Genomic DNA, 25,339 nt, shown 5'->3' with positions numbered 1-25,339 from the left:
GTATAAAATGCTTTTTTAAAGTCAACTAATGAAATTAAGTAACAGGCTAACAGTATCCATAAGAGTTTAGTTTCTTTTCTATTTCTATGGATTGCCATAACCTAAAATTCTGATTTACTCTGACCTCAATGCCTATTCTTCTAAATCACTCTAATCATATCAATTCCCATAAACAATAAAAGTCTTCGGTCTTCAACTAAGACTGACTCTGTAATATAATCCATAATCTGCCTCAAAACTAACATCTAAATTGATATTCCTCAAATCACTGTTACCCATCCACATCATCTTTTAACAAAAATTTTTAAAAATCTACCATGTTAGGCACCTAACTCAGTTCTAAAACACTCTTTTTCATTGCTTCTCAAAATTAGCTATTATCAGAATATCTACAGTACATATTGACTGCCAGACCAAATGAGTTTCTGATTCAATTGGTACAAATTTACATTTCTAACAAGTTGTCAGTGATATTGAACCTGCTGTTCAGGACCTAGGCTGGAAGGAACCATTTTTCTGCTCTGACTTCCACAGTCTGTACAGTGTTTTAAAGGTATTTGCAATTCTTTGCAAACATTTTAAAGTTTGAGATTCTCACATAAAAAAGCAGATTGCTGGGCTGGGAAGGTGGCTCAGTGGTAGACCGCTTGCCTTGCATGCATGAGGCCCTGGGTTCGATTCCTCAGCACCACATAAGCAGGAAAAAAAAGCCAAAAGTGGCACTGTGGCTCAAGTGGTAGAGCGCTAGCCTTGAGCTGAAGAGCTGAGGGACAGCGCCCAGGCCCAGAGTTCAGGCCCCACGACCGGACCTTCCCCCCCCCCCGAAAAAAGGCAGATTGCTGGCTCATTCTTATATATAAAAATTCTGCTTCAGCTAATAAGAACTATTCTACCTAGTTCATAAAGATGTTCTAAGCCAGGTTACCACAGTCAACACTGGTTCTCTGTAGGCTTACTTAAAATCAACCCACTGGGCACTGCCTTTGGGCTGGTATACCATGGATCCTCTTCATCCTACTCTCTATGCCCTATTTTTTTAAGTACACATTCTACTTTAAGCACTCTTACATTGACAAAACTCTACCTATCCCATTTTAAGGCATGGCGTTCTTCTACCATAAGATACTAGCGAAAAAACCAGGCGCTGGTGGCTCACACCTGTAATCCTAAGTACTCAGGAGTCTGAGATCTCAAAATCAGGGTTCAAAGCCAGTCTGGGCAGGAAAGCTGTAAGACTCTTATCTCCAATTAACCACCAGAAGTACTGCTGTCATTCAACGGGGTAGAGTGCTAGCCTTGAGTGAAAGAGCTCAGGGACAGCATTTAGACCCTGAGTTCAAGCGCCATGGCCAGAAAAAAAAAAGAAAGAAAATCACAGTAAAAATGGTAATTCTTACACATAATACAGATTTAACATAAATGTAGTACGAATGCTTTAAAAACCAAAGTTTTATTTTGAGATACTAATAGAAATATTTACAGAAATGATAAGATTACAGATCATATCAGAAAATATAAACATTATTTTGCTATTTTCATTTTAATTTTTTAATTCTCATTTTTACTGTGAAAAACTTTTTCTAGACTAAGACATTGAAAAATGAATATACCAAAACTTTGTTAAAGTATCTGATTTATCTTGCTGGACAAGAGAGAGAGGGAGGGAAGGGGACAGCATAATACAATTTCCTTGAATTCATACTCTTAACAGTCTTTAAAAGCAAGTTATCTTTTGCTATGCTGGAAATGGAACCCAGGGCTTTACATATATAAAGACAAATTCTCTATGACTAAGCTCTATCCCCAACCTAAAAAAAATTTTAATGAAATAAATTCTTCCAATTTTTAAATCTGAAAATGTTTAGTAGATTTACTTCTACAGAATAAATGGGGAATTAAAAATTCCCATAAAGAAAAATTAATTACTAGAACTTGCTATTCCATAAACATCTTTGTTACTTCAAGTCACTGAGCTCTCTCTGGATTTCAGTTTCATCACCTCTCAATTGATTTTTCCAAATATCTTCCATTTCTAAAATTTAGGTCTCATTTCTTTCAAAAGATGAAAATATTTTTTAAAAGTGTCATAGAGACAAACTACTTGTTATTGTTAGTATAGATTCTAAATTAGGTTTTACAAAATATTTTTAAAGCTTTTGGGTCAGGTCTGGTGGTATAAGCCTATAATTGCAGTACTCAAAAGGTTGAAGCATGAGCCAGGCACCTATGGCTCACACCTGTGATCCTAGCTATTCATGAGGCTGAAATCTGAGGATTATGGTTCAAAGCCATCCTGGGCAGGAAAGTTTGTGAGACTCTTATATCCAATTTAACTAATTAAAGGTAGAAGTGGAACTGTGGCTCAAAGTAGTAAAATGCTAGCCTTCAGCAGAAAAGCTCAGGGACAGGGATCAGGCCCTGAGTTCAAGCCTCAGAACTGAAAAAATAAAGAGGTTGAAGCATGAGGATTTCAAGGCCACTCTGGGCTACACAACAAGAAAACCATGTTGTAAAAAAGGCTGAGGTGGGGCTGGGTAGGTGACTCAGTGGTAGAGCGCTAGCCTTGAACTGAAGAGCTGAGGGACAGCGCCCAGGCCAGAGTTCAAGCTCCATGACCGGACCCCAAAAAAAAAAAAAAAAAAAGGTTGAGGATGTAGTCCCAAGCATGAAAAACATATGTGTATAATTAACTACTACTTTCAAAGTTCTAACTAAAAATGTTGAGGATTCAAAAATCTGGATGAATACATGTGTATATATTTAGGTAGATTTTAATTATCAAAAGCTCCTTTGAAAGACAAACAAGTAAACATACTACAAAAATGAGGAGAAGATCATGAAAAATATTACTATGCCAACCAATCAGTAAATCACCTTCTCAAAACACACACACACACACACACACACACACACACACACACACACTAAAAAAAACATACACAGCCTGGTATGGCTCACACCTGTAATCCAAGCTACTCAGAAAGAAGAGGTCAAGAGAATCATGGTTCAAGACTAGCGCAGGGGAAAAGTTAGCAAGACTCTATCTCAATAAACAAATCGATCAAGTAGTACACACTTAAAATCCTACATGCAGGGGAGGCATGGGTAGAACCACAGGCCAAGGCTAGTCCCAGGCAAAAACAAGACCCTAAATGAAAAATAACTAAAGTATAAAAAGGGGGTAGGGAGGCTGGTATGACTCATGTGGCAGAGTGCTTGTCGCCTGCAAAGCGCTCAATTTAAACCAGTACCAACAAAAAACAGAGAGAAAGAGAGAATGAGAAATGTCAAAAGTTTTTCCATAATAGAGATGAACATTTTTCAAGAACCTACGCTCTGATTCAGGATATTTCCAAATTAAAGTAAATTTTGGTCAAAATTAAAAGAATCAAGAATATATTTTTAAAAATTAAACTGCAAGATTAAAAAAATCTTAGAGACTATTGTATTCAGGTAAATCATGCTGTAATCGAATTGCTTTCAGCTTTTCCACTTCAATTTTTGCTCTTAGTAGCTCTTCCTCTAGCTGTTGCCTTCTTTTCAATCCATCCCTCTTCTCCTGAACATATAATCCAAAATTTTTTTGATTTTCTAAAATTATTTGATGCTCCTCTTTTAACATTTGCAGAATCTGAGGATCACACCCTAATAATGACCTACAGTGCTGTCCACTCTCATGCCGAAAAAAGTCATCTCTCCTTGGAATAGAAGATGGAGATGTCATTCTCATATCAACAGAGGAAAGGGAGGGTGACAAAGATCTGTCCATAGCATGTACTAATTCATGCTCTTCTCTTTGCTCTAAAGTATCACTGTGTTGAGGATTGAAAATCAGTGGAGGTGGTGGTTTAATGTCTTCTTCTTGCTTTACTTCCACTGTAATAGCAACCGGATGGTGATCCAACATTACCTGTAGTGAACTGGTACCAGCTTGTGCAGCCTCATCCAAGTTTGCACTATAGCATATAAAAAAAGCATTATAAAATGTAAACCAAAATGAAGATAAAAGTATAATTTCATATTTAACATACATTAAATTATAAAGCTTTGAGCATGGTATGACAGCATACACCTATAATCCCAGCACTCAGGAGGCTGAGGCAGGAAGATCAAAAGTAGGCTACATACTAAAATCTGATTAAAATTTTAAAAAAAAGAAAGAAAAATGAAAAATAAAAATATGTCTATATATCTTTAAAACTAATAAAACTATTCAGCCAGGCACCAGTGGCTTACGTCTATAACCCTAGGAGGCTAAGACCTGAGGATCACAATTCAAATCCAGCCCAGGCAATAATGTCCATGAGATTCCCAGTTAACCACCAAAAACCCAAAAATGGAGCTGTGGCTCAAGTGATAGAGCATTAACCTTGAACAAAAAAGATTAGAACAGCACCCAGGCCCTAAGTTCAAGTCCCACGACTCACATACACACATACACACACACACACACACACACACACACACACAGCGCCACAAAACTATTCAGAAAATTATGAATAAAAGGCTTAACCTTAGAATAACAAATTATTATGATTAGGATACCAATAATATCCTGTTTCATTTTGTTTGGCTTTATGGTGCTGGAGAATGAACCCAGAACCTAGAGCATGCTATACACTCTACCACTGAGCTACCATCTTAGCCTTCCCCATCCTTAACTTCAAAATTAGGTTTTTAATAGCATAGAAAATTACAAGTATTATGTTATAGAGGTAAATAAATTCAAAATCCATTTTTATGCTCTCAAGGAAACACCACTTAGCCTTACTATTTAAATGGAAAATTTTAATTGGAAAAATCATCCCTATTATACTTTGATGTATAGGAGTAAAATGGTTAAAGGGCCATTTCATGTGTTCTAATCCTTGTTGTTTCCATACGTTAGCCCTAAATCTTCCATTTCTATACTGCTAGATCTTTTTTAGTTGACCAAAAAACAATCAAGGGCCATGACTTCTTGAAAATGGTAAAAGGGAGGAATTAATTTCTACATTTGCCAAAAATAAATAACTAAAACATTTTGCGTTACATTGGCAAATGCCTAACAAAATGTTTTAGTATTTCAGGCCAGTGATACTCCCCCCTTATCCTGAACCATGTGATTCAATGTCTCTTTAAGTCTTTCAACCATCAAGTACAGGTCACCAGAGCAAGCACTAGTATAAAACACTGTATTAGACACAGTAGGTATTTTTGGCACTAGTATAACACAGCGCTGTACTTAGACAAAGTAGGAACTCATAATTTGTTCACTATATTGAATATATAAGTGAATACAAAATAAATTTTAATTATTTTTTTTCTGCCAGTACTGGGGCTTGAACTCAGAGCCTTGCATTCTCACTCAACTGTTATCAGGATGATAACAGAGGCCAATCCAGACCAAAAGTTCTTGTGACTTAAGAGTACTTGCCTAGCATGTATGAAGCCCTGGGTTCAATTCCTCAGTACCACATAAACAGAAAAGGCCCTAAGTGGCCAGAACTGGCACTGTGACTCAAGTAGTAGAGTGCTAGCCTTGAACAAAAAAGCTCAGGGACAGTGTCCAGGCCCTGAGTTCAAGCCCCAGGACCAGCAAAAAAAAAAGTGCTTGTGACCCCCATCTCAATCAATAAAAGCTGAGCACAACAATATAGGCCTATCATCCCAAATACAAGGGAAACAAAAGCAGGAAGACAACAGTCCAGCCAGCCTATGCATAAAAGCCAAATCCTATTGAAAAAAAAAATAACTAACGCAATCAAAGACTGGGGACATGGCTTTGATTTGGTAGAGCACATGCCTAGTAAGTATAAGACCCTGAGTTTAAACATGAGAACATGAGTACCACCAAAACATAAAAATAAATAAAAGTTATAAAGAAGAAAAAGATTATCAGAACATAATAGAAATATTTATTTGTTTTATTTGTTTTTCTTTTGGCAATTGTTTGCTTGAACTCAGGGCCTAGGCACTGTTCCTGAGCCCTTTTGCTCAGGGCTAGTACCACTGTGAGCCACAGCTCCACTATCAGTACTTGAATAGTTAATTGGAGATAAAGAATCTCACAGAGACTTTTCTACCCAGACTGGCTTCAAACAGAGATACTTAGATCTCAGCTTCCTGAGTAGCTAAGATTACAAAGATGAGCAACCAGTGCCCTGCATGTTAACATTCTTTACAGAGTATTTTATAAAAGATAAGTAAGTTATAGTAGAATTGAAGAAAAATTTAAACTCCCCCTGTCTCTCACTAATGACAGTAAATTGTTTGTTTTTTTTTGGTCCAGTTGTGGGGCCTGAACTCTGGGCCTGGGCGCTGTCCCTCAGCTCTTCAGCTCAAGGCTAGCGCTCTGCCACTTGAGCCACAGAGCCACTTCTGGCTTTTTTTCTTTTTGCTTATGTGGTGCTGAGGAATCGAACCCAGGGCCTCAGGCATACAAGGCAAGCGCTCTACCACTGAGCCACCTTCCCAGCCCTAATGACAGTAAATTGTTAATAAATATCAGATATTTGCCTTAAAGAAAATAACTCAAAAAGAAAAAAGCCGGAAGTGGCACTGTGGCTCAAGTGGTAGAGCACTAGCAATGAGCTGAAGAGCTGAGGGACAGCGCCCAGGCCCAGAGTTCAGGCCCCACGACCAGACCAAAAAAAAAAAAAAAAAAAAAGAACTCAGTGAGACTTATGTTTTAGTGAAAACATAATTAAAGTTTATATAATTTTCTCACTTTTTTTTTTTTTCAGCCTGGGCACTGTCCCTTATCTCTTCAGCTCAAGACTAGTGCTCTACCACTAGAGCCACAGCGCCACTTCTGGCTTTTTCTGTTTATGTGGTGCTGAGGAATCGAACCCAGGGCCTCATGCAAGCAAGGCAAGCACTCTACCACTGAGCTACCTTCCCAGCCCCACTTTTTGTTCTTATCTGTCTTCATTTTATGGTTTCCAAAAGCAAAATAATGGACTATAAATGTAATTCAAATAAAGATTTACTTCTATTAAAACTCTGTAATGAAAATTGGAATAGGAAAATCGAGTTTTGAAAATTCACCTAATTAGTGTTCCAAATTAGTGTGCATGGTAGAATATAAACAGACATTATACTCCCATGTAAGTTAAAAATATGATTATATGTGGAACATCCCATTCCATTGTAGTTCAAACATTCCAAGTGAAGCATAATGAAGTAAAAAAGTTTTAGAGAAGGCAACAAAAATGATAAACAGATAGGGAATTCTAAAATGTACGAATTGAAAGAATCAAAAAGGCCATAAAAACAGATTATAATCTAATTATTAGAGAGAGATAAAAAATAAAGGCAAAAATAAATGAGTCATAAAAATAAACTTTCAAAACAGAAATATATTTTAAATACTTTAAATAATGTAAGTTGTAATACTTTCTCATAAAGGAAGAGTTTAATGATACTAATATTTATGTAGAAGCATAATTAAAATAACAATTATAAACTGAGATAATTAAGATTGAAAATGATGTCAACAGAGTAAATATACATTAAATATATTAAAATAAGCTTATATAGGTGTCAGTGTAGCCACTATCATTGGTAAAAATTTAAGAATTTTTTATATTCTTCCTTTTAAAATCTACTAAAAAGGTATTATTTAAATTATGTATAGATATGCATAAATCAACTCACTCATTTTTACCAAGATGATGGTGTCAAAACATGTGCATGTATACAGTGTGTGTGTGTGTGTGTGTATATATATATATATATATATCACACCAATAGTCAAAGTGTAAATATTTATAGCATTATATATTATTTCTCTTCTATACTCATTGTATTTTTCAAATATGCAACTAAGCAAAGCTACAGTTTCTATGTAGTTTTCAAGTTACAAAAATTTAACTTTAATACCCAAAAGGCATGTTTTTTACAACTATAATATCAAGACTATTGTTCTCTACAGTTTGAGAGTAGTGGAAAACCTCATAAGTAGCACAGAACAAGTTTACTGTGGAGTTATTGGGGAAGTAACATACTAGAATCTCATTTGTCATCACAGTGAAATTTTTAACTTATGGCCCCAAAAAGTAATCCAATGTGTATATATATTTCCTGGATTCCACTAGAGAAATTTTTTAACTGCACTATAAATTAAAAACAAGACAATTAAAAACATGACAAGAAACTAGGCTCAAAAATATTTTCCTAGTAAACTGCCAAAATAATAGATTTTGTTCAGTTAAAAAGTTCTTTATTTGTCTTCTAACTTCAAAGAGATTTTACAAGTAATCAGTAAATTTGCTAATACAATACCTTCCCTACCAGTAAGATATAAAGCTTTGTTTGAAAGGTTCTTTAACAAGGAGTTTAGTTTGTTTATATTACCCTACACTACTCATAATAATACAGCTTCTCTTTTTACTTCTGACCAAGGGCAGAAATTTAAATTAGTGGGATGGTAACAGTTGTGAAGAATCCTGGACAAATAGTTCTATACAACACAAATTTAACCCAAAATTATTTTTAACCCTAAAGAACTCAACTATTCCAATGGGTAGATTTAAATATACATTTTGATATCCAATATAAGAAAGCTTATCCTTTTGTGTATGATCAAAGTGAAACTAGATCAATAATAAATATAAACAAAAACTTTTAATTTTATTAAGTAATCTGAATCATTTAAAGTCTCTCTCTTCCTTAAAGTCTCTTTAGTTGGATCCATCTTATTTATTTTAAATGTTAGAAAAATGTCTTTACATACAAAATCATGCCTTTAGTAAGTTTAATTGGTGATGTTAGTTCAATGTATATTCAATAAATATATGGTAACAATTTATAAAAAAGCAGCTTCCATTTTCCTGTAAGTGCTAACTTCATATAAATTTTTACAGAAAATTTAGAAATCTAAGAAAAGATAATCTTAAAATAAAAAGGTATCTCTCAGAAACAAATAACTTAACTTTGAAACTTAAAAAGTTTATGAAGTGATGTCAAAAATTCCATCCCATTTACTCTTCCTTAACCTTTACTTTCAGAAACTAAAGGTGGGAAAAGAAAGGACAAGACAGTAAAAAGGGGCTTAAGTCAAAAGCAACAGAAAAATTCCTTATAGCCCCACTTTCTTTTTCTAAGAAAGCAAAACAAAGACACTATTCATTGCTCCGGAGTGGGGATGCTTGCTATGCATATCTCTATCACAACTAAGCCAAAGCCCAATAGATAGGAGGCGCCATAATTTTCCACAACAAAATAAAATAAAGCTTACCTTTGTATGTGGTTCCTGTCTCTTACCAGGCAAAAACTGGATATCTGGGGAATCATCTCCATAACTTTCTTGGATGGCTCAGAAATATTGCTTTTAAAATCTGATTGGGTCTCTTTTTGCTGCAATAGTTCCTGTTTGGCATATTCTTTGAGCCTTTTGTAAAGGGTACGTAGGCCCTGCGCTGTTCGAGGAGGGCGGTCTACTCCAATTGCATTATAGTTAACTGCTATGATATCCCAACATCTATTCTTTTCTACTATTACTGAATGTTTATTAGTGTGTTCTTCGAGAATTTTCACATATGGCTTCACAAGCTTTAACAAATCAAGCTTTTCAGATAAGGTAAAATTGGAAGATCTAGCCTTTCCTACCATTGTTCTCTTGAAATTAAGTAAGCAGTTTCTGAAACCACCATGCAGCCTTCAGCTCTGCTCAGCTCTTTTCACAAACAGAAAAAGATCAGGCTTAACTAGGCTAGCCTCATTTAGGCCCACGCCTACAGGGGAGGGTTTATTAAAATTCCTCCAGCTTAAGCTGACGCAGGTTCAGGAAATCTGCTTAAGCCAAGCCTGACCTACATAAAGCTTCTCACTGAGAAGACAGGAAGGCACAAGCAAAATACACTTGTGTATGAAGAGAACAGCTCCAGATAGGATTTAATGCACAAAGGTCTATAGATAAGCATGAACACAGCTAAAAATTAGCTAAATTAGTGAGAATATCGAATTCCCAAACATGTATGCTTGGCTGATAGAATGAAACAGCACTGCAGTATCAGTTTAACAAAAACAAAAAAGGAACTGTTTTGTGCTATTTGTTTACAAATCCAGTAGACCGAAAACAGAAAGACAGGAGTGGTAAATGTAAGGATTCCTAACAGAGCTCTATCAGTTTCTAAGCTGGGTGTTCTCTCTCAGAAAATCTGCATAATGCTGGTCCTGCTGTCAATCAAGAATTGCATATCCTCTAGCTAGTTAGGTTACACCCAGCTCAGGCTCCACAGTAAAGCTAAGCTTCTCCTTCATTTTACAGTCTACTGAAGACCCTGCATGTTTTTTAATTTAAGAAAAAAATATGAGTTGAACATTAAACCCTAAATCCAGATTAAAAATTCTGTTTTAAAGCAATGGCTTCATCTATAATGTATATGAATATACTAGCTTGCTTTATGATGCACAAAAAAAAAAAACACTTCATGGTAAGAAACAGCGTAATCATGCTGTAGCTAACAGCTCACAAAACAAAATCACAATTGTTATAACAATGGAACAGGATTTTTTTATTTAGCCAGAATCATACAACCTGGACTGTGAAAGGATAGGTCTAATCTTGCCTTTTGCAAACCCATCAGCTCCCATGCATTAAGCCCAGCCTGAAAACGTATGATAAATACGGAAACCAAAATAAAACTATTTTCTCACTTATATACGTTTCATCAGAAAAGTGAATAAAAACATACTGAAGCTAGTCATAATGGTACATGGCTGTAATATCAGGAGGCAGAGGCAGGAGGAATAGTGAGTTCAAGGCCAGCTTGGCCTACATAGCGAGATCCTATCTCAGAAAACAAGAACTGGGAAACTGGGAGAAAGCAAAGGAAAGGGTGGCATTGCCCAAAAAGAATTGTGCTCATTACTTAACTTATGAAATGGTAACTCCCTCTGTAAAATACCTTAATAATAACTGTATTTTAAAAATAAGTTTATTTTTAAAATGACTAGGAATGGAACTCAGCGTTGGCACTTGTGTAGCATTCAGACCCTACATCCAATCCTCAGTACTAACAAAATAAAAATAATAATAGTAATAATATCACTTGAACAGAGTTCATTTCTGTCAAACAATTAGCAAACACCTGTTTAAAAAGAAAATGTTTCTAAGCACTGTGCCAAGACCAAGAGAAACAAAGGTGAATCTAGATCCAACTCCTATATGAGGAGCTGTATTTCTACAAATACTGTAAATTCTCAATTACCATATTTTCATTCTTCTAACAATGAAATCAATTAAACTTACCCAGTTCTTTCTGTACTAAGCAATAAATATTTGCCCATTTGCTGTATTTAAATAGAAGTTTTAAATGTATTATGTCCAAAAAAAAAATGGGGAGAAGGGTGAAATGGTGCTCCGTAGAATGTTACCTCTTGTCTGGAATACCCAACTAAATAACCTAAAACAGGCCTAGACTTTTTTTTTTTTTTTTTAATTTTTAAGCTGTTATAAAGGTGATGTACAGAGGAGTTACAGTTATGTAAGTGAGGTAGTGAATGCATTTCTTTTTGGACAATGTCACCCCTTTCCTTGCTCTCTCCCAGTTTTTCCCTCCTACCCTGCACCCACAAGTTGTATAGTTCATTTTCAACTTAGTGTCCAGTGAGTACCATTGCTGCATTTGTTCATCCTTTTTCCTTCCATTTCTGTGCTTCCCTTCACACGCAAGCCTTGACCTTGTTACCTTTGAGTACTTTTGCAGTTCACCAAACTATAAAAAAGTAATACCCTTGAAAAACCCTCATATGAAATGATGGCGATGCAAACTGATTCTAGTTTCAGAAGTTACAAATTTTAGAATATTTACAAAAAGATAAGGTATTTGCCTTATCTTATGTGCCAGTTTTAAACACAATATTCACTTACGTTTCATACACCTATAAACATAACTTGAAGGTAACTTTATACAATATTCTTAGTACACCTACCTGTCATAAGAAGCAAGATACCAGCTCACCAAAGAATAAATCTAGCTTCTGCAATATTTCAGGGAAGGTTCAACCTGTATTTATACAAATGATGCTTTTCCACCCAGTAGTAAACTGAAAATTGACCCAATCAGACAGCAAGCATTCAAAATCATTCTAGTTTTGTTGATGTTGTTGCTGTTATTGTTGTTACTGGTCCTAAAGGCTTGAACTCAGGGCCTGGAACTGTCCCTAAGCCTCCTTGTACTCAAAGCTAGAGGTCTACCATTTGAGCCACTGAGTCCCTCCCAGCTTTTTTGAGTAGTTCATTGCATATTAGAGTCTCACAGGAATACTTTTCTGTCAGGGCTGGCTTCGAATCTCAATCCTCAGATCTCAGCTTCCTGAGTAGCAAGGATTACAGGCATGAGCCACTACATCCAGCTAGAAGCCTGAGACGTTTTTGCTTGCTTTGGTTTTGGTTTGGTTTGGTCCAGAGCTGAGGACCAAACTCAGGAATTTTCACTTACCAGGCAAGTGCTTTTCCACTGACCTAAATTCCCAACCCCCCATTGTAGTTGTTTTCTACACTTCCAAAACAGTAAAAATGTCCAGGCACCAGTGGCTCAAGCCTGTAATCCTAGCTACTCAGGGGGCTGAGATCTGAATATCACAGTTCAAAGCCAGCCCAGCAGGAAAGTCTGTGAGATCTTGCCTTGAACAAAAAAGTCTACAACAGGGCTCAGGCCTTGAAGTTCAAGCCCCAGATCCAGCCCTACCTTCCCACCCCCACTCCATTCCCTGCCCTCCCCCCCAAAAAAACACAGTAAAATAAAGAACCAAGGAAAGCAAAAAGAGTGAATATACTTCAGTAGTCCATATCCCTGGTCTTCAAAACACCCTGGTTCAATCAGCACCAAAAAACATGTAAAACAAGTAGTTTTTTCCTCCCTGGTAGTTTGACAATCTCCCATCATCATAAACCCAAGCAACTACTGAAAATAGAAAGTTAATGACCAATGACCACTTTGCCCTTCACTTTGGGAAAGTGTATAACGGCTGTACTGGGCAGAGATTTAACCAAGAGGTGAGGAGGCCAGGGCTTCCATGCCTCGCGACAGACTTTAACAGGTAACAGCACTCATAAACTCAGAAAAATAGCCAAAATGTACAAGATCATTCCAGATGTAATCTTTGTATTCAGATTCAAAACACATGTTAGTAAGTGTCAAGACAACTGGCTCTGGCACAATTTATAATTTCTTGGTTATGAAAAAGAAGTTGAGCAGGGCGCCGGTGGCTCACTCTTGTAATCCTAGCTACTCAGGAGGCTGAGATCAGAGGATCACAGTTCCAAATGAAAGTCCTTGAGACTTATCTCCAATTAACTACCAGAAAACTGGAAGTGTGGCTCAAGTGGCAGAGTGATAGCCTTGAGCTGAAGAGCACTGAGACAGCACCCTGACCCAGAGTTCAAGACCTATGACCAACAACAACAACAACAAAAAGAAAGGTAAGTTGTAACAGGTCCCTTCCTTTAGCCTCACTCTCACAGAAAATGTTAATGCTGGCTTCATACTAGAAACCTGAAAAAGATCCAGTCATTGACCTAGTAAACTCCATTTGTAGTTTTTTTATTCCATCTTGTTTGATTTCCTTCTTTCTGAGGTCTTCTGAACCTTTTCTCCTATAGTTATATTGGTTCTCTGGAACAACAGGCCTAATTTATGAATACTTTAAAAAAAAAAAAAAAAGGACTGAAATTCCTGTAAAGCAAGAGTCCCAAAACAACATGGCCTACTACACTGAATAACCCAATTCTTGCTATTATTTCTCTTTTCTATATGATAGAAACGGCCAGAAGCATTTTGAATATAGATTGGTAAGACACCAGCTCTCCATCCTTCTTCATGTGACCATAACAAAGCTCCTTCCCCACCACTTTTGATACCCCTTGGAGTTGAGCATTTACCCTAACTCTGCTATCAAAATGAACACAAATGCCAGTTTAACAGACAGAGACTATTTGACAAAAAGAAAAGAGCAAACAGAATAAAAGAACAGCCGGTGGCTCACGCTTGTAATCCTAGCTACTTAGGAGGCTGATATCTGAGGATCACAGTTCAAAGCCAGCCCGGGCAGGAAAGTCCGTGAAACTCTTTTTTTTTTTTTTGTCCAGTCGTGGGCCTGAACTCTGGGCCTGGACACTGTCCCTCAGCTCTTCAGCTTAAGGCTAGCGCTCTACCACTTGAGCCACAGCGCCACTTCCAGCTTTTTTCTTTTTGCTTATGTGGTGCTGAGGAATCGAACCCAGGGCCTCAAGCATGCAAGGCAAGTGCTCTACCACTGAGCCACCTTCCCAACCCGTCCGTGAAACTCTTATCTCCAATAAACCACCAGAAAACCAGAAGCGCTGTGGCTCAAGCTCAGGCCCAGAGTTCAAGCCCCATGACCAAAAAAAAAAAGAACAACAACAACAAAAAAATCGGTTGCAACCCATGGTAACCAGGAACAAAGCAGTAAGGGAGACCACACTGGGGAATTGAGGTTTGGGGTACCAGGGACATGAAGCCCCAACTACAGATCCCAAGGTTTCATTAACCAAGGTTTTTACTGCAGTTCATACAGGGAAGTACAGTGCAAGAGAGTAAGGTATAAACATCAACACCAGACAATATTTCATTATACCAGTGATAAATGTGTCCTTATCTTCAAAACTGGAGGTAAACAGTAAACAACTTACAATTTGCATAACCCTTAGTCTCCCCCAGGCTCCCAAACAGTTTAGGCACAAATTAGCCCACACCCAGGTTAGAAATCTGAATCCTGTTAAACCAAAACTAACTGACCTCTCAAGGAAACTCAGCATTCTGCAAGTTTTTGTTGGGAGAATGGCCTTCCAGACTCTATTCCTTTCCAATCTCACAGCTCAGCTTTTTGGGCTCTCACAAAAACCAGTTGGAATTGGCCAAAAGCAATTGGCTGAAACCATTTAGGGCCAATTCCTTTACTAATACACTTTCAAAGCATTATTCTTCCTTTTCTTGCCAGTTCTGAGCTCACATAGTGGACCAGAGCACTCTCTCTGAGCTTCTTTTGCTCAAGGCTCAAGGCTAGTAACCAGTAGCTTACTGGAGGTAAAAGTCTCACAGACTTTCCTATCCAGACTGGTTTTGAACCGAAATATTCAGATCTCAGCCTCCTGAGTGATTGGAATTGCAAACCTGAGCCACTGACACCCAGTTTCTTTTCTTGTTTTTTGTTTGTTTTGTTTTGGTCGGTCCTGGGGCTTGAACTCTGGGCTTGGGCACTGTCCCTCAGCTCTCCAGCTCAAGGCGAGAGCTCTACAGCTTGAGCCACAGCGGTTTTCTAATGGTTTGTTGGAGATCACCGAGTTTTCTGCCCAAGCTGGCTTTGAACTGTGATCCTCAGATCTCAGCCTCCTGAGCAGCTAGGATTACAGGGGTGAGCTACCAGCACCTGGCTTTTTCTAGTTTTTTAACAAAACTATTTGTTAGGTCCTCTCCTGGATGGTGAGCAGACTCCACCCTTCTCGCAGCAAAGTCTCTGCCCAGTACCTGTGTTACCTAGGCAACTGGAACATCAGGAAGAGGTCACATCTGCATCTGCTAAGGTCACAACTGATTTTGATGTGGCCACACCTTTTCCTGCCCATTCCTAGATAAAGCCTAACCCATGCCCAGATGCCTTCTTTCCCAGCTCTTTCCCAGCTGCGTGGAGGGCCAACATGGCCTGATGCCAGCCAGAATGATGAATAAACCCACCCCTTACCTGAATACCACGTGCGTGGTGTGGTTCTTACTCAGCTACCTCTTTTTAAAAACCTAACACTATTTAGGAAAAAACTGAGCAAAGCTAGAATCATTATTGTCTGTCATCTTTATGGCACATGCTAAGCTAACCCAAAAGTGTTCCTTCCAGTCCATTTTATGCTTTTTTTTTTTTTTTTTGGGGGGGGGTCCGGTCGTGGGGCCTGAACTCTGAGGGCCCTGTCCCTCAGCTCTTCAGCTCAAGGCTAGGACTCTACCACTTGAGCCACAGCGCCACTTCCAGCTTTTTTCTTTCTGCTTATGTGGTACTGAGGAATGGAACCCAGGGTCTCAGGCATGCAAGGCAAGCGCTCTACCACTGAGCCACCTTCCTAGCCCCTCCATTTTATGCTTTCAAACATGTGTTCCATGACCTTGAGCTAAGCATGCCTAAAAAGTGCCGTCAGCGATCTGAAATTTACTCCTTAACTTATTATGTATCCAGCTCTAAAATGCTCTCCTATACAAACATGTACAAACTTCCTGAATAAAATGTTTCCTCTATGGGCTGGGAATGTGGCTCAGTGGTAGAGTGCTTGCCTTGCATGCATGAGGCCCTGGGTTCAATTCCTCAGCACCACATAAGCAGAAAAAGCCTGAAGTGGCGCTATGGCTCAAGTGGTAGAGCACTAGCTAGCTTTGAGCTGAAGAGCTGAGGGACAGTGCCCATGCCCAGAGTTTAGACCCCACATCCGACCAAAAAAAAAAAAAAGTTTCCTCTAGCTGGGCATGGTGGATCACACCTGTAATCCTAGCTAACCAGGAGGCTGGGATCTGAGGATCGCAGTTCAAAGCCAACCAGGGCAGGAAAGTCCAGTAACATTCTTTTGTTTTGTTTTGTTTTTTGTCTGTCGTGGGGCTTGAACTCTGGGCTTGTGCGCTGTCCCTGTGCTCTTCAGCTAAAAGCGAGTGCTCTACAACTTGAGCCACAGCCCTACTTCCTTAAAGTCCAGTAACATTCTTATCTCCAATTAACCACCAGAAAATCAAAAGTGGAGCTCTGGCTCAAAGTAGTAGAGGTCTAGCCTTGAGAAAAAGAGCTCAGAGGCAGTGCCCAGACCCTGAGTTCAAGCCCCATGACCAACAAAATCATCTTTCCTCTTTTTTTTTTGCCAATCCTGGGGCTTGAACTCAGGGCCTGGGCACTGTCCCTGAGATGCTTTTGCTTCTGTCCCTGAGATGCTTTTGCTTAAGGCTAGCACTCTACCACTTGAGCCACAGGGCCACTTCCAGCTCTTTCTGTTTATGTGGTACTGAGGAATCAAACCAAGGGCTTCATGCATGCTAGACAAACACTCTACCACTGAGCCACATACCCAAGCCCCTCTCCCTTTAAGGAAGGCATTGCTTAGGATAGCTCCCGTGCTGTGCTCTCCTTATCTGCTGCAGGTAGTAAATGTTTCTCTACACTTATTTCTTAGCCATTCTTGGCTTTGACTTTGTCCTCACCAAAAAGTAAATCTAGTGTGTTCAGTTACAATTCCACAATGATTTCTTTCATCTCTGGTTACTGTAAAAATTCACAAAAAGATTTTAAAAGATTAATAAACTGAAAAAACTTATTTTCCTGTAGGAGTACTGGGGTTTTTAATTCATGGCCTAGTGTTTGTCAGGCAGACACTCTACCACTTGACCTACACCGTTTTTTCGGGCAGGGGGAGAGGGGTGTCCAGATTTTTTTTTTGTTCGGTATGGGGCTTGAACTCAGGGCCTCGGTGCTGTCCCTGGGCTTTTGTGTTCAAGGCTAATATTCTACCACTTTGATCCACAGCTCCAATTCCGGTTTTCTGGTGGTTAATTGGAGATAGTCTCACCAACTTTGCTGCCCTTGCTGGTTTTTAACTGTGATCCTCACATCTCAGCCTCCTAAATAGCTAGGATTACAGGCATGATCCACCAGCGCCCAGCTCTCCTTTTTTTTTTTAAGTTAGGTATGAGTCAAGATTTTGTCCAGTGAGGTCTGGTCTTCAACCCACCTACTGATACCTCTGTAATAGCAGGAATGACAGGACCCATCACCACTATGCCCAACTTTTTAATTGAAATGGTAATCTCACTAACTTTTTGGCCAGAATGGCAAGGAACTTTAATCCTTCACATTTTCCACCACTGGGTTGATGTAAACACATATGAGCCACTAAAGTGTTCCCATCTCTTCTGCCTACCACTCCCTCAAAAAAAATTTTTAAGAGCAAAAGAAAAAGTAGGTAAATTATTGATACATAAATTACATGGAGGTCGGGCATTGGTCATTTATGCCTCCTACTCAGGAGTCTGAGATCAAACCTGAGAATTGCAGTTCAAAGTCAGCCTGGAAAGTCTGTGTGACGTGTGTGTGTGTGTGTGTGTGTGTGTGTGTGTGTGTGTGTGTGTGTGTGTGTGTGTGTGTGTGTGTGTGTGTGTGTGTGTGTGTGTGTGTGTGTGTGTGTGTGTGTGTGTGTGTGTGTGTGTGTGTGTGTGTGCAACTTTTAGCTCTAATCAACCACAAAAAGACCAGAAATGAAGCTGTGACAAGTAGTAGAGCACTACTAGCTTTGAGCAAAAAAGCTCAGAGAGAAGATCCTGACCCACCTTGTACCAGCATAAAAAAGAAAAGAGCCAGTGCTGGTGGCTCACACTTATAATCCTAGCTACTCAGGAAGCTGAGATCTGAGGATCATGGTTCAAAGCCAACCCAGGCAGCAAAGTCTGTGAGACCCTTATCTCCAATTAACCACTCAGAAAACCAGAAGTGGCACTGTGGCTCAAAGCAGTAGAGTGCCAGCTCTTTTTGCTCAAGGATAGTGTGCCCAGGCCCCAGTTCAAGCCCTACAAGAGACCAAACAAGAACAACAACAACAACAACACTTGGAGATATAGAAATTAATCCTTCCAACAGAACAGTGGAAAGAAAAAAAAAGACAGAAATAAAGAAAATAGAATAAAATATACTTCAGATTTCATAATGGATACCAAACATCATATGCTACAGCAGAACAATAAAAATAAGCTGCTTACTGTGTAAGAAGTTTCAAAGATAATAAACAAGATAATATTTAGACTTATGAACAGGTACATTGTAAATCTGATAAGAAGTTTCCTTTCAAGAATCAAGTAAGAGCTGCTGTAAGTTTAATTATTTTAAACAAGAATTAAATATCCAGAACCATTTTTAAATGATTTATACCAGGATTCGAGTAGAAAAACAGCTTGGTTACTTGCACAAAAAAAAGGAAACTATTTTTAGTAGAGAAGTGGGAAAAAATTCATTCTGTTAAAAAATTTTATTGGGAAAAAGGGAAAATCTTTTAAAAGATATATTTTTAAAGTGCCAATCTCCAATTAAACAACTACCCATAGAATATACCATCTGGGCACTTGTGTTTCATCCCTATAATCCTAGCTACTCAAGAGACTGAGATCTGAGGATCAAGGTTTGAAGCCAGCCAAAGAAGACACGTCCCAGAGATGCTTATCTCCAATTAACCAGCTAATACCTCAAGTGGTAAAAGGTCAATACATTAAAAAAAAAAAAAAAAGCTAAGCAAGACCATGAGGCCCTTAGTTCAAGATCCAACATGAGCACAAAAAAAAACAAAGAAAGGAATAGTACGCAAATATAGTTATAATATTCAATGTGCATATGTGAAAATGGAACCATGTAACTTGAAGGGATGGATAGGGCTGAGATGAGACAGGAAGAATGATGGAAGTGGGGACTTTTGATCAAAATATATTGTACTCATAAATTATTACGTTGAGTTAAAATCTCTTTGTACAGGCTGGGAACCAATGGCTCACGCCTGTAATCCTAGCTGCTCAGGAGGCTGAGATCTGAGAATCACAGTTCAAAGCCAGCCTGGGCAGGATAGTCCTTGAGACTCTTTTTTTTTTTTTGGGGGGGGGGGGGTGGTCCAGTTGTGGAGCCTGAACTCTGGGCCTGGACACTGTCCCTCAGCTCTTCAGCTTAAGGCTAGCGCTCTACCACTTGAGCCAAAGTGCTGCCTCTGGCTTTTTTCTTTTAGCTTATGTGGTGCTGAGGAATCGAACCCAGAGCCTCATGCATGCAAGGCAAGCGCTCTACCACTGAGCCACCTTCCCAGCCCCTCCTCTTATCTCCAATAAACCACCAGAAAACCGGAAGTGGCAGTATGACAAGTGGTAGAGCGCTAGCCTTGACTGAAGAGCTGAAGGACAGTGCCCAGCCCCAGATTTCAAGCCCCAAGACTGACAAAAAACAACAACAGCAACAACAAAAAACCCTCTTTGTACAACTACTTAAAGAAAAAAATAAAAATTAAATTAAATAAAAATGAACTAGTTAGATCAACAGGAACAGGAAGCTAGTATTTAATTTAATTAGTGGAAAACTTTTTGGTATGTTTAGAACAAATCAGGCATACAGATCTTTTTAAAATTATAAATATTATAAAATCTAAATATTGATCAGATTTTATGATAAAAATTGGCATTCAAATTGATATGCTATAAATATAAAATGTTCACCAGCTAAAATGTCCCAGGAACAATGAATGGTTTTCACATTCATTACATGTTGAAATGGTATGTTTTGGACATACATACATTGAGTAAAATGTACTATAAAATATATCTTACACGTGATGGCATACACTGTAGCATTTAGGAAACTGAAGATCAGTCTCAGTTACATCGCCAGTTCCAGGCCAGCATGGGCTAAACAGACACTGAAACCTCCCCAATATGTTTTTTAAAAAAGTGAGAAGAATTCATTTTACTTGCTTTTTCATGAGGCTATTAGAAAAGTTTTTAATCTATATACATGAATTATATTTCTGATAGACAGCTCTAGTCTAGGATACACATCAAATGACAGTAGCTAACACTGGAATGAGACTGAGATTGAGGGGAACAGTTGAAAACTTTGCTTTATTACTTTAACTCAAGTATATTGTTGAGAAATTCATCAAAAATTTTCACGTATTACAAAATTAAGTTATAAATAACTCACAAAAAATAATACAAAAGGTGATTTAAAAAACCCATTTAATAAACAAAATACAGATATCTAATCTATAAAGAACTCAACTTCAGGGCTGGGAAGGTGGCTCAGTGGTAGAGTGCTTGCCTTGCATGCATGAGGCCCTGGATTCGATTCCTCAGCACCACATAAGCAAAAAAAAAAGCCGGAAGTGACGCTGTGGCTCAAATGGTAGAGTCTTAGCCTTGAGCTGAAGAGCTGAAGGACAGCGCCCAGGCCCAGAGTTCAGACCCACAACCGGACCCCCTGCCCAAAAAAAAAGAACTCAATTTCATGAGTAAATGAGGAAGATACTAATTAAAAGATGGTAGTTTTTACCCGTCACAAAAGCTAAAATGTTCATAAGCATATATAATAGTTCATTTTACATTAGTGTAATAAAATATCTAGCTTTATAACAAGGGAACCCTTATAAAAAGAGATTTAGGGGGCTGGGAAGGTGGCTCAGTGGTAGAGTGCTCGCCTTGCATGCATGAGGCCCTGTCGATTCCTCAGCACCACATAAGCAGAAAAAGAAAAAAGCCGGAAGTGGCACTGTGGCTCAAATGGTAGAGTGCTAGCCTTGAGCTGAAGAGGTAAGGGACAGCGCCCAGGCCCAGAGTTCAGGCCCCAGGACTGGACCCAAAAAAAAGAGATTTAGCCCACACTTCAAGGGCCATACTGCCAGCCCCATTGGCACTGGTGAGCCATCCTCTCATGAAGAATCCAAGAGCTCATGCAAAAGGGGGGGGGGGGGGTAAAATCACAGCTTAAAAAGGAAACCCATAAGCTGGGCACTGTGGCTCATGTCTGTAATCCTAGCTATTCAGAAGGCTGAGATCTGAGGATCATGGTTCAAAGCCAGCCCAGGCAGGAAAGCCCATGAGACTCTTATCTCCAGTTAACCAGAAAACCAGAAGTGGTGCTGTGGCTCAATTGGTGAAGCACTCACCTTGAGCTGAAGAGCTCAGGGACAGAACTCCAGGCTCAGAGTTCAAGTCCCATGACTAACAACAACAACAACAAAAAAAAAGAATCATGTTCATTCTTACAACTCTTGCAAGAGTTTCCAAGAGAACCACTTTGATCCTTTCTATGGACAGCTCCCCCTACAGACCTAAAGATCTCCCATTAGGTCCCACTTAATTAAATGTTCTATTACCTCTCAGCACAGTCATACCAGAAACCGTATCTTCAATAAATGAACAAATTGTAGGGCTTGAACTCTGCACCTGGGCGGTGTCCTTGTGCTCTTCAGCTCAAGGTGAGTGCTCTACCACTTGAGCCACAGCGCCACTTCCAATAAATGAACCTTTAAGGGACACATTTAAACTCCCTACAAACCAAGCATCAAATGTTGAAGGAAGTGGGGAAATTTTCTCATACATTAATAAAGACAGTCATATTAGAAAGATAACTGGCAGGCCATATTAAAGTATAATGCCAATACATCATAATCTGGCAACTCCTGAGAAATAAATATAGACATCCATTGTAATGATGGTTTTAATACTTAAAAAATAAAAATATTGGGCTAGGTAGGTGTCTCAGTGGTAGAGTGCTTGCCTCGCATGCATGAGGCCCTGGGTTCGATTCCTCAGCACCACATAAACAGAAAAGGCCAGAAGGGGCACTATGTCTCAAGTGGTAGAGCACTAGCCTTGAGCTAATGAGAAGATCTCAAGGATAGCACCCAGGCCTAGAGTTCAAGCCCCATGGCAAAAAAAAAAAAATTCCATAACCTAAACAGTTTGATATATTCATATCATAGTATGTCCTATAGCAATTAGAAAGAATGAGGTAAAGGGCTGGGAATGTGACTTAGTGGTAGAGTGCTTGCCTAGATGCATGAAGCCCTGTGTTCAATTCCTCAGAACCACATAAACAGAAAAGGCTGGAAGTGGTGCTGTGGCTGAAGTGGTAGAGTGCTAGCCTTAAGCAAAAGCATCTCAGGGACAGTGCCCAGGCCCTGAGTTCAAGTCTCTGGACTGACCAAAAGAAGAAAAAAAGAATGAGATAAATCTACAAGAACTATGCATTCTAAAATAAAAATTAGCCAGGTTCTAATGGCTCACTCTTAGCTACTCAGGAGAATGAGATAGTAGGAAGGAGGTTCAAAGCCAGTCCATGAAGACAAATTCAAGAGACTCACATCTCCAATTAACTAGCAAAAGCTGGAAATGAAAGTTTGGCTCAAGTGGTAGAGTGCCAGCCTTGAGCAAAAAAAAGCTAACCCATAGTGTGAGGCTCTGAGTTCATTAAGCCCCAGTAACAGCCCCAAAATACATAAAATAAAAACTAAAACCTCCAAGTGAGAACTGCAAAAACTCCTCACTCCTTTAAAACCCTGCACTAAGAACCTTGACTTCTTAGCAATCTAGGGTCCTTGACCCAGATTTCTTTTAAGATATTGTCTGAAAAAGCTTGCTTTTTCTTTTTTTTTTCTTTTTTTTGCCAGTCATGGGGCTTGAACTCTGGGCCTGGCTGCTGTCCCTCAGCTCTTCGGCTCAAGGCTAGCACTCTACCTCTTGAGCCACAGCACCACTTCTGGCTTTTTTCTGCTTATGTGGTACTGAGGAATCAAACCCAGGGCCTCATGCATGCAAGGCAAGCAGTCTACCACTGAGTCACCTTCCCAGCCCCAAAGCTTGCTTTTTCTTGATAAAAACAAAAAACAAAACAAAAAAAAAAACACTATTAAGAGTTTACTGTTTGTTTTAGCCTGCACCTGAGAATATAAGCCTCTAGTCTTCCTTTCTTAGAGCACTTACTTCAAAGCGTTTACAACTGAATCCTTTCCTGGTCCTTCTGAGATATATGTGTACCTACTACTATAACTCAGAAGTACGTCTTTCAAGAATCTGAAATCATTCCCTTGAAATGGTTTCAACAAGGATAGAACCACTGACTTCTAGTCTCCTTGGGAGTACAGAATGCTAACTTAGATAACTTCGAAGCCAGTAGACACAGCTGGCCTACCTGGATTTACACTTACCAAGTAGACTATTTGTTTGGGCTACTAGAATACCATAAATTGTGTAGTTAGTAAAGAACAGAAGTTAAGCCAGGCAATGGAGGCTTATGCCTTTAATCCTAACTACTCAGGAGGTTGAGAGCTGAGGATCATGGTTCAAAGCCAACCCAGGCAGTCTATGACACTCATCTCCGATTGACCCCCAGAAAACAAAGAGTAGAGCTGGGGCTCAAATTGGTAGAGCACTAGCCTTGAGAACAAAATAGCTCAGGGATAGCACCAAGGCTTTGAGTTCAAGCCCCAACTAACAAAAAACAAAAAACAAAAAAATCAGAAGTTTATTTCTATTTCACTATAGTAACTATCTTACTATCTACATGTATCCCATAACATCATGTAGTAAATCTAAAATATACACAGTAAAGTTTTGTTTTTGTTTTTTTTAATATGGAAGGGAGCCTTGGGCTAAAGGTAGAGCTCAATATAGCAAGTACAGGGCCCTAGGTTTGATCTTCAACACCAGAAAAAACAACTAAGCCTTAATTTTGGATCTTATGCCACAGAGACACACACCTTGAAAAATCTATGTTAAGAACTCTGCTCATTAATTATTCCTATGATCTAACTATTGCCTTTTTCCTTGAGGACTTCATCTTAAGAAGTAATGAGGGGGGGCTGGGAAGGTGGCTCCGTGGTAGAGCGCTTGCCTTGCATGCCTGAGGCCCTGGGTTCGATTCCTCAGCACCACATAAGCAAAAAGAAAAAAGCCGAAAGTGGCGCTGTGGCTCAAGTGGTAGAGAACTAGCCTTGAGCTGAAGAGCCTAGGCCCAGAGTTCAGGCCCACGACTGGTGCCCCCCCCCCCAAAAAAAAAGAAGTAATGAGGGCTGGAAGGTGGCTCAGTGGTAGAATGCCCTGGGTTCCATTCCTCAGCACCACATAAGTAGAAAAAGCAAGAAACAGCACTATGGCTCAAGTGGTAGAGCGCTAGCCTTGAGCTGAGGGACAGCGTTCAGGCCCAGAGTTCAAGCCCCATGACCCACAAAAAAAAAAAAAAAAAAAATGGTCCAAGGGAATCTTTAACTCCCATTACCTGTATGGTATGCAGGAAAGATTTTTCTCTTCTACTTCTTCCTATTTTAATCCTGCTATACTAAAATAAACCCTTGCTAAGATTTGAAGAAAAAAAAATTTAAATGGTCTTGAATAATAATCTAAGTAACTTCAAGCATGATCCATGCTGAATTGGAAAGTCACTATTTAAATGACCAGGGCTTTTTTTTTTTTTTTAACAGTCATGGGGCCTGAACTCTGGGCCTGAGTGCTGTCCCTCAACTCTTCAGCTCAAGGCTCTACTACTTGAGCCACAGCGCCACTTCCAGCTTTGTACATACACACAATGGGATTTTATTCATCTATCAGAAAAACTATGATGTTATTTGCAGAGAAATGGTTAGACCTAGAAAAAACTATGTTAAGTGAAATAAAGTCAGGCTCAGAGAGACAAATGATGCATGTTTTCTCTCATATGTGGATGTGAAATTTAATATACAAATATGTACAAGGTTATATACAAACTGTCTTTTTTTTTTTTTTTTGGGTCCGGTCGTGGGGCCTGAACTCTGGGCCTGGGCGCTATCCCTCAGCTCTTCAGCTCAAGG

General features: G+C 39.0%; 2 protein-coding genes across 3 annotated transcripts in view; both read right to left on the bottom strand.

Annotated features, from left to right (window-relative positions):
* The window catches only part of Rad54b (RAD54 homolog B), an 89,684-nt gene that overhangs the window by 49,208 nt on the left and 15,137 nt on the right, over positions 1–25,339 (bottom strand). The gene's annotated exons all lie outside the window — the stretch shown is intronic.
* LOC122102401 (fibrinogen silencer binding protein) lies at positions 2,989–9,650 on the bottom strand. Its single transcript, XM_042673093.1, has 2 exons — positions 9,221–9,650; positions 2,989–3,956 (listed from the first exon to the last, which is right to left on the bottom strand). The coding sequence occupies exons 1-2, from the start codon at positions 9,592–9,594 to the stop codon at positions 3,434–3,436; spliced, it is 897 nt and encodes a 298-aa protein (XP_042529027.1). The 5' UTR covers positions 9,595–9,650; the 3' UTR covers positions 2,989–3,433.

Source organism: Dipodomys spectabilis, unplaced genomic scaffold, assembly GCF_019054845.1.
Source record: "Dipodomys spectabilis isolate Male_0828 unplaced genomic scaffold, ASM1905484v1 ptg000783l, whole genome shotgun sequence".
In the NCBI taxonomy this organism is placed as follows: domain Eukaryota; kingdom Metazoa; phylum Chordata; class Mammalia; order Rodentia; family Heteromyidae; genus Dipodomys; species Dipodomys spectabilis.
The sequence above is the reverse complement of the archived record's forward strand: the minus strand, read 5'-3'. Positions and strand labels throughout refer to the sequence as shown.

Coding starts and splice junctions, on each gene's coding strand:
- LOC122102401 (XM_042673093.1), bottom strand. CDS start 9,594: ATGGTAGGAAAGGCTAGATCTTCCAATTTTACCTTATCTGAAAAGCTT. Junction 3,957..9,220: donor GACAGGAACCACATACAAAG/GTAAGCTTTATT, acceptor TATATGCTATAG/TGCAAACTTGGATGAGGCTG.